The 11,772-nt window shown below is 37.9% G+C and overlaps 1 protein-coding gene and 1 non-coding gene across 2 annotated transcripts; both read right to left on the minus strand.

Annotated features, from left to right (window-relative positions):
* Window positions 1-443: 443 nt before the first annotated feature.
* On the minus strand, window positions 444-5,102 carry RPL30 (ribosomal protein L30). Its single transcript, XM_063299533.1, has 5 exons — window positions 5,014-5,102; window positions 4,856-4,906; window positions 3,214-3,359; window positions 2,167-2,297; window positions 444-540 (listed from the first exon to the last, which is right to left on the minus strand). Exons 2-5 carry the CDS (start codon window positions 4,874-4,876, stop codon window positions 491-493), a joined length of 348 nt encoding a protein of 115 aa, XP_063155603.1. The 5' UTR covers window positions 4,877-4,906; window positions 5,014-5,102; the 3' UTR covers window positions 444-490.
* On the minus strand, window positions 739-872 carry LOC134495103 (small nucleolar RNA SNORA72). Its single transcript, XR_010067779.1, has one exon. It is a non-coding gene; the product is annotated as a small nucleolar RNA SNORA72 (small nucleolar RNA).
* Window positions 5,103-11,772: the final 6,670 nt, after the last annotated feature.

Below are 11,772 nucleotides of genomic sequence, written 5' to 3' on the forward strand. Positions count from 1 at the left end.
GAACATTGCACAGCCCTAATTAGAAGATGGTTGGTTCCTTCCTTCCTGCATTTATAAACTAAGTGACTCTAGGTGGTTTTCAATCACAAAATTAACCATTCCTTTAAAATCCACTGCTGGTTTTCAGATGCTCTGCACACGCTTAATATGCATACATATGTACATGCACATGTATGGAGGGGGTGCTCCAAGGTTGGTGGGGAAGCTGGACATTACAGAGGAGTTTGTGTTTATATTTTTCTTCTGTCATGTTTCCCTTTTAGATAAATACAGTATTCGATCATCATAGCCAACATGTGGCTATATTCTTTAATCCCAGTGGGTCTTTAACTCCCAGTTAGTTTATTTTCTTTAATTTTGACCTGTACCTTTACTATTTATTTTCTCCATCAATTTTTGCATACAACTTGCTGTGTCTGACTTACAAAAACTCATACCAACAATAGATTTCTAGCCAGTTTTATTACACAAAATTTAAAGTCTATTAATTTTACTTCTCGCTGGTTTGCTCTGGCATGCTTCTAATGATGTCAGAGTCACCTGTTGGGGGGGAAAAAATCATACTTCAGTATTCAAACTTCACACTTTATTTTATTTATTTAATTTTTATCCCACCTTTACTATTTTTATAAAAAACTCAAATAACTGTCATGTATGCTGTATTACAAATTTTTTCTTGATAACCTTATTTGAATACATTATTCCCAATGATAGATCATACTACGAAGTACAATCAGCGGATGTTACTTGCAGTTAAAAGCCAGAACTAGGGAGACAAACTAGTTCTGGGGACACAGTGCATAGTGATAATATAGCGAATGTCTAGCCTGTGCTGATTACTAACAAAACCAGAACAGCGAGAATATTCGCATTTATCTTTGCATCAAGATAAATTGACTTCTCATGTCCAATACATACGGTTTAAATCCTTAGCCTCTTACAAATAACTTTCCAATGTGCTTCAAGAACACATTCAGGGAAGAATGAACTCTCTTAGTTACCAGATGCTTAATTCTAGAGTTATTTGTTCTATCAATTTCAATGTCCTCCTGACAAAAATATTTTCTTCTGATCAGGACCAAGGTTATTTTAGTGAGGATATAAATCTTTGTGTTTATTACATTTTAACATGTTGACATTAGTTTATTAAATATTAAGTAGTAAACAGTCACCTCCCCAATACCATCTAAGTCATGAATTAAGATCAGCAGGGGAGATCCATTCCAACCAACGGTTCATAGTGCAACAGCCAGAAGTTGAACTTTCTCAATGAAAGTGCCCCAATTATGGAACCATCTCCCTAGAGTGGTTTGACTGGCCCCAGGTTCTCTTTTTTCAGGAAACAAAGAGATGCCAAGTATAACTATTCTGTGGCCACATCATCTTTAAGACTGCCTATTATTTTGGTTTTATATTTTTAAAAATGGACTTAGTTTTAATTTTTGTATTTATTGATTCAACTAATTGTCATTACTGTAATTGCTTTATTTAACACTACATTTTAAAACCATTCATCTAGAAGGAAAATTGAGATAGTAACAATCTAAGAACAAGTTTGGCAGTTTGAGCCATTTAGAAAGCAAACAGCAAGTTTAAAGCATTTAACAAAACCTGGCCGTATCAGTCCTTGATTCTGTTAAATATTTAAATTTAACTATTTTGAAATTGATAGAGATGAAATATCATTGTTCATCAGTTAAAAGTAAAAAACTAAAAACAACATTAACACCTTTAACAAGTTTATACTTTAGCTTGAATGTATTACCTTATATATATATATATATATATATATATATATATATATATATATATATGTATGTATGTATGTATGTATGTATGTATAAATATGTACAAGTATTTATATTTGTCTATGTACAAGTATTTATATTTGTCAAAAGCCTGACAGGTCCACTGACATTTTACAAAACAAGTCCACCATCATAGCATAATGTTACTTGATAGTTCTTAAACCACACATATGAATGAGACTATACGATTTTTGCTCTAGAAAGCACTATTCATTTTGTATTAGCATGTTGAAGCACAGAGTTCTCAATTCAATAAAACTGCTAGAAAATCCTAGTGAGGGGACCAGGATAGAGGCAAATCAAATTTTAAAAAATCAGCTGTATCCAGACACCAAGATACTAAATATAACATACATACCTGGGTCAATTATAGCAAGTGTGCATACTCTGTAGTACTTCCCACAAGCTGTTCCCAGTTCAATGTTGTTGCCACTGTAGTGATGCACACCAGTTTTGGCCAACATAGCATAGTACTCAATCTCTGATTTTCTAAATTAACATAAACAAATATACAGTACTTAAATTATCTGGCTTTGTTGCAGATTAAGTCACATTTTACTTCTGAATCTGCTGGGACATTAAAAATTAATTTTTATTGCTTTTATTTATTTAACAAACTTATATAGCCACCCATCTATCAGAAGGAACTCTGGACAGCAAACAAAAAACACAGTACAATACAACAACTATTTAATTCAATCTCAATTTATTCATTAGTTTTTATGAGACTAATGCATTACTAAGGCTAGACTAAACCTATTTTGACCTGCAAAATAGGTTGGAACTTAGCTTTGAGTAAACTAAGTTTCTCCCAGCTATTAGTGGAAGACCTTGATAACTGGTGCTGGCAATATTCCATATATCTAGTAGAAGGGTATGGGAGAATTATACAGATAATGTTGCAAAACGAGATCTCATAAAGGCTTTATAAATTGTATATGCCATAGCATAATTGCTATAAGCATGCAGAACATACTCTTTATCAATTCTAACACTCCAATATAATACATTTCCAGTGAGCAGATCAACCTCTAGAAGTGCTGTAGTTTTCTTCTACTATACCCATTCAGAATGTTTAACTTCACATCACCCTATCGCACATTCTAGTCTTCCTGCATTTTTTTTTTAAAAATCAAGTTAGTAACCTACAAGATCACAAAATTACGAAGTTGGAAGGGGTCAAGTCCAACCTCCCCTCATTGCTGGAATCTAAATTCAGTTTCCCCAACCAATAGATATCCAGCCTCTGGATGACCAATATATTTGAAAAGCTATATACAAGAACCAAAAAGACCTATATGACACGTGTATCTTTTGCATTTGATGGTCAGGCCCTTTTATCAATACTGTAACAAAGTGACCCTTTTATTTGATCCTTTAATGCTACTGTTCAGAAAGTGCTTACCTCAAAGCAGGACAGTTATTAGCTAGGATGACCAACTTGGCTTTGCCCTGCCGAATCATTTTCAGAGTTTGTTTATATCCAAGTACATATTTACCACTTTTCATAACCAGCTGAAGCCTAGAGTTTATGGACTCTAAAGACTTTTTCTGTAAAAATAAAAATAAAAATGGATGTATAGAATTTTTTCTGCATCTTATAATGCATAATACAGCAGGTCCCCAGTTTAAGGTCCCAGTTTACAGACGATTCTTAGTTAAGAACGGACTGCCATAAAGCCTATTATATTAAAAATCTGAGTTGAGTACAATGTTTTAAGTTAAATACACAATACTATTTTATTACATTTAAGATGTTTTAGTGTATTTGGAAATGTTTCTTATGTGTTTTATATGCATAGAAAGGTAAAATATATACTAAGACAATCATCTGACTAATTGATACTAAATAACTGTTCTGACTTACATACAAATTCAACTTAAGGACAGACTTAGGAAAGGAACTTGTTCTTAAACCAGGGATCTGCTATACATCAAAATGTCTATTTCCTCCCTAGATGCCTGGCTCTATATGCTGACCCCATCACAAAATGTCACATTTTATTGAACAGTAATAGTTTGCAAGCTTTTATTAGATGGTACAATGCAGCCAAAATACCTAAAAAGAATCCCAATTAAAACACAATTAAGGCTCTTTAAATTTTCTCTCAAAAACTCAGTCAAGAGTCATTAGAACACAACTGTATCATCCAGTCTGAAAAACTAAGTGGTTTGAGGGCAAAAGCTAATCATCCTTGTAATTCTATTACCAGTTCCTGTTCAATCATCTACCCAAACCACAACATGTAACTTAAAGAGAGAAATCATAATATAAGTTACTTAACCAGTAGCATTAAATAGATCCAAATACTAGTGTTTCTTTTCATCCTAGTATGCTTTCAAAAACTAAACACTGTTTAAACGTGCCTATAGACTGAATATTTATTCAAAAGCATGTCAGTTTCAGATGGACAGATTTTTTTATAAAGCATACTTACCACAACACCCCTACACTAGTTAATATTCATGGATTACTACATTTTTAAGACATTTTAATGTATCTTTACGTTACTTTATCATGCAAAGACTGTTAGCAATCCTACTTCAGTAATATTTAAACAGCTAAAGAAGGGCTATGACAAAACTCCAGCCACATACATTTTTCACAGCTGCAGCAAAGCCTCCCATGCAATACCTGTCAGCACGTGCACATATAGAGCACATTCAGACGGAGCCGGCATCATGTAAAACCTATCGCCATCACCCAAAGACCTAGACAGACGCTTACATGCGTCTGTATCTCCCAGCATCTACCTTTGCTATCTCATACGACAACCACCATAGAGGCACTATGGCAGAACGTCCCGAAATGGGCCGCGCCTTCAAGGAGGCTGATCAAGGCCCCTCGCCATTCCCGAGGTATCATCAGTGGCTTTATTACTATAAGCAACCCTCCACCCCGTTGACCAGAAATCTTCTGTCGTCGCGGGTGAGCCATAGACAGAGGCCTTCCGTAATATTTGGGGCCCTCGGAGTTGGACGCAGTACCCCGATCTACCCCCTTTGTCCTTAGGTCGGCCGGCTGACTGGCTGGCTCGCTCACTCACCGTCTTCTTGGCGGCCACCATCTTGCCGGCTCACGTCGGCCCTGCCGTTGCCTGCGCAAAAGGAAGAGAGTCAACACCGCGGCCGAGCACAGCCGTTACCTATCCACCCCTCGCGCCCTGTGCCCGCCTCCAACTCCAAAGGCCGGGGGCCCGCTCACCAGAGGAGTGACACCAAGATGGCCGGGCAACGAGGAAAGGAAGATTCTACGCTGCAACGTGCCCAACCACGCGGGTCAGTGCCGCTGACAGCAACTCTCGCGAGAGCAAACACCTCACACCCCCCCCGGTCCGGAATCTTCAGCGGCTTTTCGGCTGGCGTTGAGGATGCGCGCGCGACTGGAGGGCGTCATAAACGTAGCAAGTCCTCTGGAGACTTTTTGGAGTGCAGCGGCTCTATCCCAGCTCGCAACGTGCGACGTGTAAAGCAGTATTTTTCAAATTTGGCAAATTTAAGATGTGTGGACTTCAACTCCCAGAATTTCCCAGCCAGTTGAAGTCCGCACATCTTAAACTTGCCGAGGTTGAGAAACACTGGTGTAAACCGTCAACCAGGGGGAAAAAAAGTCACGGTGCCTTAGTGACTTGAAACTAAACTGATTCTCCCACTTGGGAGCAGCTTGGTGGCCTTCGTATTGGAGCAGGAGCGAACTTCACCTATTTTCTTGTCTCTGAGCCATGCTTATCTCAATGAGCCTTTTAGAATCTCATAGCCAAGGTGGTTGGGGAAAATAAGAAATGCACGATCGGAGAATATCAGCTTAGCTGTACAAAACTGTATTACATAAAATTTTAGGCTTTATTATTAGCGTTTTAATGATGATACTAGCATTTGAGCATGGCATCCATGCCTCCTTTTGAAGTCTAGGAAACCATGTTTTTCCTTTGAGCCAAAGTTTGGTCTAGCCCTTAACGCAACAGGCTAGAAGCCAGGAGACCTGGAGTTCTAGTCCCGCCTTAGGCACAAAAGCCAGCTGGGTGACCTTGGGCCAGTCACTCTCTCAGCCCAACTCACCTCACAGGGTTGTTGTGGGGAAAGGAGGAGGAGGAAGGAGTAATACGGATGTTTTACCCACCTTGAGTTATTTATAAAAATAATAAAGGCAGGATAATAAATAAATAAAATTTTCCTTTGATGTGCAAAACTAGGCCTTTCAGGGACTGTCAGTCAAACAATAGGGCTGCATTCTGAAGTCCTTGATTAAAGTTGCAAGTGTTAAAGAAAGAAACCCAGGTGGGAAAGGAGATGCAACATATTTTAAGGGTGTCTGTCTTTTCTAACATCTAATTAAAGAAAGCCTTTATTGCACATCAATATCTTTTGTGGTTTGATTTGTTGCTTTCAGACACATCACATATATCAAATGTATGTATGATTTGTTTCTGTACCCTATATAAAGACTTGATCACCTGCTTAATAAACGCCTTTCATTTTACATGAAGTACTTGTGATTCATACTGTTGTGGGGAGAGAGCAAAAAGCCACTTTGCAAAGGTATTGGGTGTTTCTCAAATTCAGGGACTAGGTTCTGTCACCTGAGTTTTATGGGCAACAACTGCATGTAGAGAGTTTTGTCTTTGGAGAAAAAGAAAATCCAAAATGTTGATATTTGGAAGCCTGAATATTTTCAAATGAAAATTGCAATGCCATACACTCATACTTGGATCTTGCCCTTGAGCAGAAGTAGACAGGTTTTTGTCTCAGCTGATGGTACCACCTAGTTGTCTTTGGCCTTGGAAGCTAAGGGGACCAGCTTGCTTAAAGAGACAATTGAGAAACAGCAGGTCTCCAGGCTAGACTGGACAATTAAAAGATATTCTAGAAAAAGACAATGGCAAATCCATGTTGTGCTGTTGCCCCAAAAACTGCATGGTTTTATCATTGTAGTCATGAACTGGATTTTATTTGGGGGGGGGTAGCGGGATGGGATTAGCAAAAAAATATTTGGCAAGGTTGATGGAAGTAAAAGAATGGAAACATAATGGGGAAGGTAGATGGGCCAGACTGAAGAGATTATTGAAATAGCTGAATGTTTGCAATATCCACTGCAGTTGAAAAATAATATAATTCTCCATGAAATAGTGAAAATGTATATGAGTCAAACAGATCCATCAAGCTTTGGCCCTAGAGCTTATTTTTATTGTAAAACAGGGATGAATAATTGATATCTTGACATTTTGGACTATAAAATCTGTCATGTTCCACTATGAAGGAAAATAAAGAAGCACCCTTGAGCATAAATGCTAACCATTCTGCTATTTCCAATCCAACCTGGATTAAGAGTGAATTTCTTTCCCATCAGATTTTTTGCTATACATTTTGTTTCAGGAAATAAGCAGTGGATCATAACTATATATATTTACATGCAGAGTATTTGTAGAGGTAGCTTAGCTTTTTGAGATCAGCCAAGTGCTGATTAAATGCTGCCATCTAGCTGGCATTGAATTCTTAATATAGGAAGACAAATGTCTATTGGCATGACAGAAACCTGATGGATAATTCCCATGATTGGAATGTAGTAACTGAATAATCCCATTTGTTCAAGAGGATCAGAATTAATATAAAGGTTCAAGGACCACATTGGGATTAAAGAAACTAAAGCTAATACAATGGATCTATTCAAAATAAAGAGCAGTGCTCAATAAAAATGGCAAAATGCTAACTAGAAGCAAAGTAAAGGAAACTTCATTGGATTCCTGCACAGAGATGGTGGGTTGACTCAGTCTAAATGGCTTCCTCCAACTGTACTATATATGACACAGAGCTTGTCCTGGTCCTTCTAGAACAGCCTAATACACCCAATACTGTGGTGGATATTCTCTTGTCATCAAACTGACAGTAAGGTTTGACAGCCAGTCCAGTCAACTTTTATATATGGAAGGGGCAGAATCTTATTTTTTTTATTTCAGACAACAAAACATCTTCATTCTATTAAGACAGTTGCATCTGCACTGAGAGGATGAGGCTATCAAACTATTTTTCTCTAGATCCTTTGAAGTCTATTAGGTTGCAAATGGACAAGCAATGCTGTTGGTAGAACCAAAAGAGCCATTTAAGATAGCTGTATTATCTATTCATTTGATTTATAGCTTACCTTGCTACTCCTGTCTTTCAACTCAGTTTAGTACTTTACCACTGTGAACACTGTCATCCTAATATCGTATTCAGAATCTGCAAAATACAGCCTAAAATTAGCAGACGTTGGACATTTCTTTCATGTGTTTCCCTCATCAAACAAACCAGAGGGCTTTATTAAAATTCCATTTTGGCAACCACACTAATTAGTTTTTTTCCTATGGGATTAAAAGTGGCAGACTGAGGTTTATGATAAATTATCATGTATAAAGGAAGTGTAAACATGTTCATTCAATTACCTCTGATGCATGTACTGTCCTATTCATCTAGTGTCTAGAATGAACCTCATTGTTCCAAATCCAGCACAAGAATAATTTTGGAAGATTGGAATCTGCTGAATCAACACTGACATTTTTGTCAGTCCATCATCAATCAGATAACAGATTTTAAAAATCTGGGAAAACAAAGACTGCAGAAGTGTAGACAAAACGTGGAAGCTGATAATCAACTCCTTGAACATATCCCAAAACATACATACAACATTTGGTGTAGTGGTTAAGGTGCTGGACTTGAAACTAGGAGACTGTGAATTCCAGTTCTCCCTTAGGCATGGAAACCAGATGGGTGACTTTGGGCCAGTCGCGCTCTCTCAGCCCAACCCACCTCACAGGGTGGTTGTTCTGGGGAAAATAAGAGGAGGGAGCTTTTATTTAGAGCATACTGATGCTACACTCCTTTAACAGCTCATTTTGCCGCAGCTGCATTTATCTCTCCCATCAACTCTCACCCAGGGACGGATTATAATATGACCTGCAATCAGTCCCATGCTCTCAGCCAGGAATGGCCCAACTATCCCTAGCAATATCCATACCACTTCCTGGCAAAAGAGAGAAAGACGTTTCCCTGAGAATCCTAAAGGAGTAACCCCCCAAGGCCAACCCCCTTTGGAGTAAAACCTACAGGGATTAACCCACTACATGCTCTAAACCTGAGCTAAATATCCATCCATCCTTGCAGAGATCTCCAGACCAGGTGCTAAAAATATCCAAGCAATGCAGATGCAATGCAGGCTGATGGTAATGGTAGAGCTGCAAGAAAGGAGGTAAAACTGCTGGTGATCTATGGCCTCCCTGGGGACTGCCACTCTTTCATAAACCTCCTTGCCAGGTGGCAAAATTTTGGTGGGAAACACTTTAAAGATGTTCTGATATGCCAGACTTCACCCTTGTAGATGTCCATTCTTCATTTTGATTGTGGTGTAGGCCATTGATCTTGATAACACTGGATTCAGTTTTTGAAAAAGGGTCCATGAAAAACTAGTGCGTTAGATGGACCAATGGTCTGACGTACCATGAAGCAGATTTGTTTTGTTCCTAAAATAAGATGCAAATAATATTTGACAAAGTACTGAAGAGAAAATGCATTACTGTGGCACATTATTTAAACATGGTGACATATGGATGCTCTATATATGTTATATCCAGATAGGAAAAATACATAAGCAGAATGATTATGTTAAGAATCTGTAGAAATCCAGAGATAGTAGAAATTGCAATTTTCCCTCTGGATTTGGAGCGAATGTTTGTCTAGGACTTTTTTTACACTAGCATAACATCACATATGGAAAGTTCTTCCCCAGTCATGGTTACATAAGCAGACACAATTTTATCCATTTAGCTATGGCTATATTTTCACAATACAGGTAGGTCTTGATTAGTGCTGATAATGAATCTCACAAAATGGTTGCATTATTCAAACTTGCACTATTCGAAGTGATATTTCTATGGAAGATAAGGTAATTGGTTCCAGCTCAATGGAAACAGGCCATGAAAATTTTTAAACATAAATTCTTATATGTTTATTAATGAAACACTACAATAAAAGATTAAAAGAATAATTGGTAATGCAGGAAGTGGTAGCAAGATTGTTACCTAGACCATCCTTCAGCTTTTTTACATTGTTTTAGTGTTTTTTATTACTTTCTAATGGATTATAACCTGCCATGAGATCTTCTGGATGGATCTCATAAATATTTAAAATAAATAAAGTGAACAAAGGACAAGCTGGAGGATATACCCATATCCAAAGTGAACCTGCTATCTCCTGTATTCTGCTGTAGTTTTTCAAAATGAGCCTCTTTTTTCTGAGCTTTTTTCTTCAAACGGAACCTTCCTTTTCTCCATTTTGCACACGCAGTGATTAACATCTAAACCCCCAATGGCAACTGTGCACATACTAGCCTCAACCACACGTGTGCTAGCTTCGCATTAACTGAATTTAGGCTCGCATTAAATGCAACCTGGTATCAATTTATAATTTGCACTAAATCAAATATCACACCATTCAAACTTGCATTAATCACAACCTACTTGTACACTGAATCACAAGCTAGCCAATATGTTCTAGGGCAGTGTTTATTAAACTTTTCTTTCAGGATCCCTTCCCACTCTTAAAAATTATGGACAGCCCCAAAACAGCTTTTGTTTCTATGGGTTATCTTTATCAATATTTACCATATTAAAAATGAAAATTGACACATTCGCTGCCACTACCTCTTTTCACAATTGTTTGATGGGGTTTTAATATTGTATTATTTTTTAACATAGGCTGGCAAATAATTTTGATTTCACGGACCCCTGAGAGGGTCTTGGAGAACCCCCAGTGGTCCTCAGACCACACTTGGAGAAACACTGTTATGGGGGAATCTAACCTGTGTGCTTACTGCTTATTTTAGAGTTCATTGGACTACAGATCCAGAAAAGTGAACTAATTCATTCAACAATGACCAAGTTAATAATGGGTGAGCACCTCTTTTAGATTGCACTCCCACCCTACATTATTAGCCTCAGGCTGTTGGTGAACAAACCGCATTCAGAATAGAAATCAGTAAGTGGTTTTTGAGTTCCAGCCTGTGCTGTTTCAATACACCTTCACTCCAAAACCTTTATCGAAGTGGCCTTACTCTAGAACAGCTGCAGCCAAGATGAATTTGATGATATACATCCTCCCATTCTCAAAAATTACTTTTTTAGCTCCCTACAGTAGAAATACATAGTAATGAATTATACCAGTCAGCTTGCAGTATCCAACAGATATCCGATAGATAGATAGGCATTTAGATAACTTCTGATACATTTTATGTTTATGACATCTGACAGAGCCATGTACTTCGTACAGTATTCAGTAATGTTTGCACTGCGTGTGAATGTTTTCTAATCTAATACAAAGGCTGTTTGTCTTGGATTAACTTCTTTGTACAAACCTGCCCCCAACTTATGTGCTCCATCCTATCTCTCTGGCTGGTATGTTACAAATGTTTCCATTATTGATTCAGATTGTTAAACAGTTACTAGCAGCATCACCCACATGGACCACCTGAAGCAACAGCTCTTTAAGTTAATTGAGGAACCTGCAATATGTATTTTGCTTTTCTTTTACCAGGGTATAAACTAGTTTTCCAAAGATAAATCATAATGGTTACCATATCTGAGCATTGCAGATCAAGTCACCAAACAACAAAGTAAATTTATAGCTGTTTAATACAACAGGACTATTGGTCAAGGCCAAATGGCATCCCAGCTTGTGCACACAACACCCATGCACAAAAAGCTAAGATGCACAGTGCCCATCACCAAAGCATTACAGCAGGCAAAAAAATTATTCCAGCACAAAACAAATAGCAATAAAAGCTAGGGTTGGCCTTGCCACACACAAATTTTAGGGGCTCCCTTCTTGTCCCTTGCTGCTAGTTAAGGCTTGCAACGCCCACAAGAAGGCCAACACCAAATAATCTGAGGCCGGGTTTTCTGAATTGCATTCACCCCCATGGCAGCCATAGCAAGAA

This window comes from Candoia aspera, chromosome 3, assembly GCF_035149785.1.
Source record: "Candoia aspera isolate rCanAsp1 chromosome 3, rCanAsp1.hap2, whole genome shotgun sequence".
Lineage (NCBI taxonomy): Eukaryota > Metazoa > Chordata > Lepidosauria > Squamata > Boidae > Candoia > Candoia aspera.

Coding starts and splice junctions, on each gene's coding strand:
- RPL30 (XM_063299533.1), bottom strand. CDS start 4,876: ATGGTGGCCGCCAAGAAGACG. Junction 3,360..4,855: donor TGGTGGCCGCCAAGAAGACG/GTGAGTGAGCGA, acceptor TTATTTTTACAG/AAAAAGTCTTTAGAGTCCAT. Junction 2,298..3,213: donor AATAACTGTCCTGCTTTGAG/GTAAGCACTTTC, acceptor ATGTTAATTTAG/AAAATCAGAGATTGAGTACT.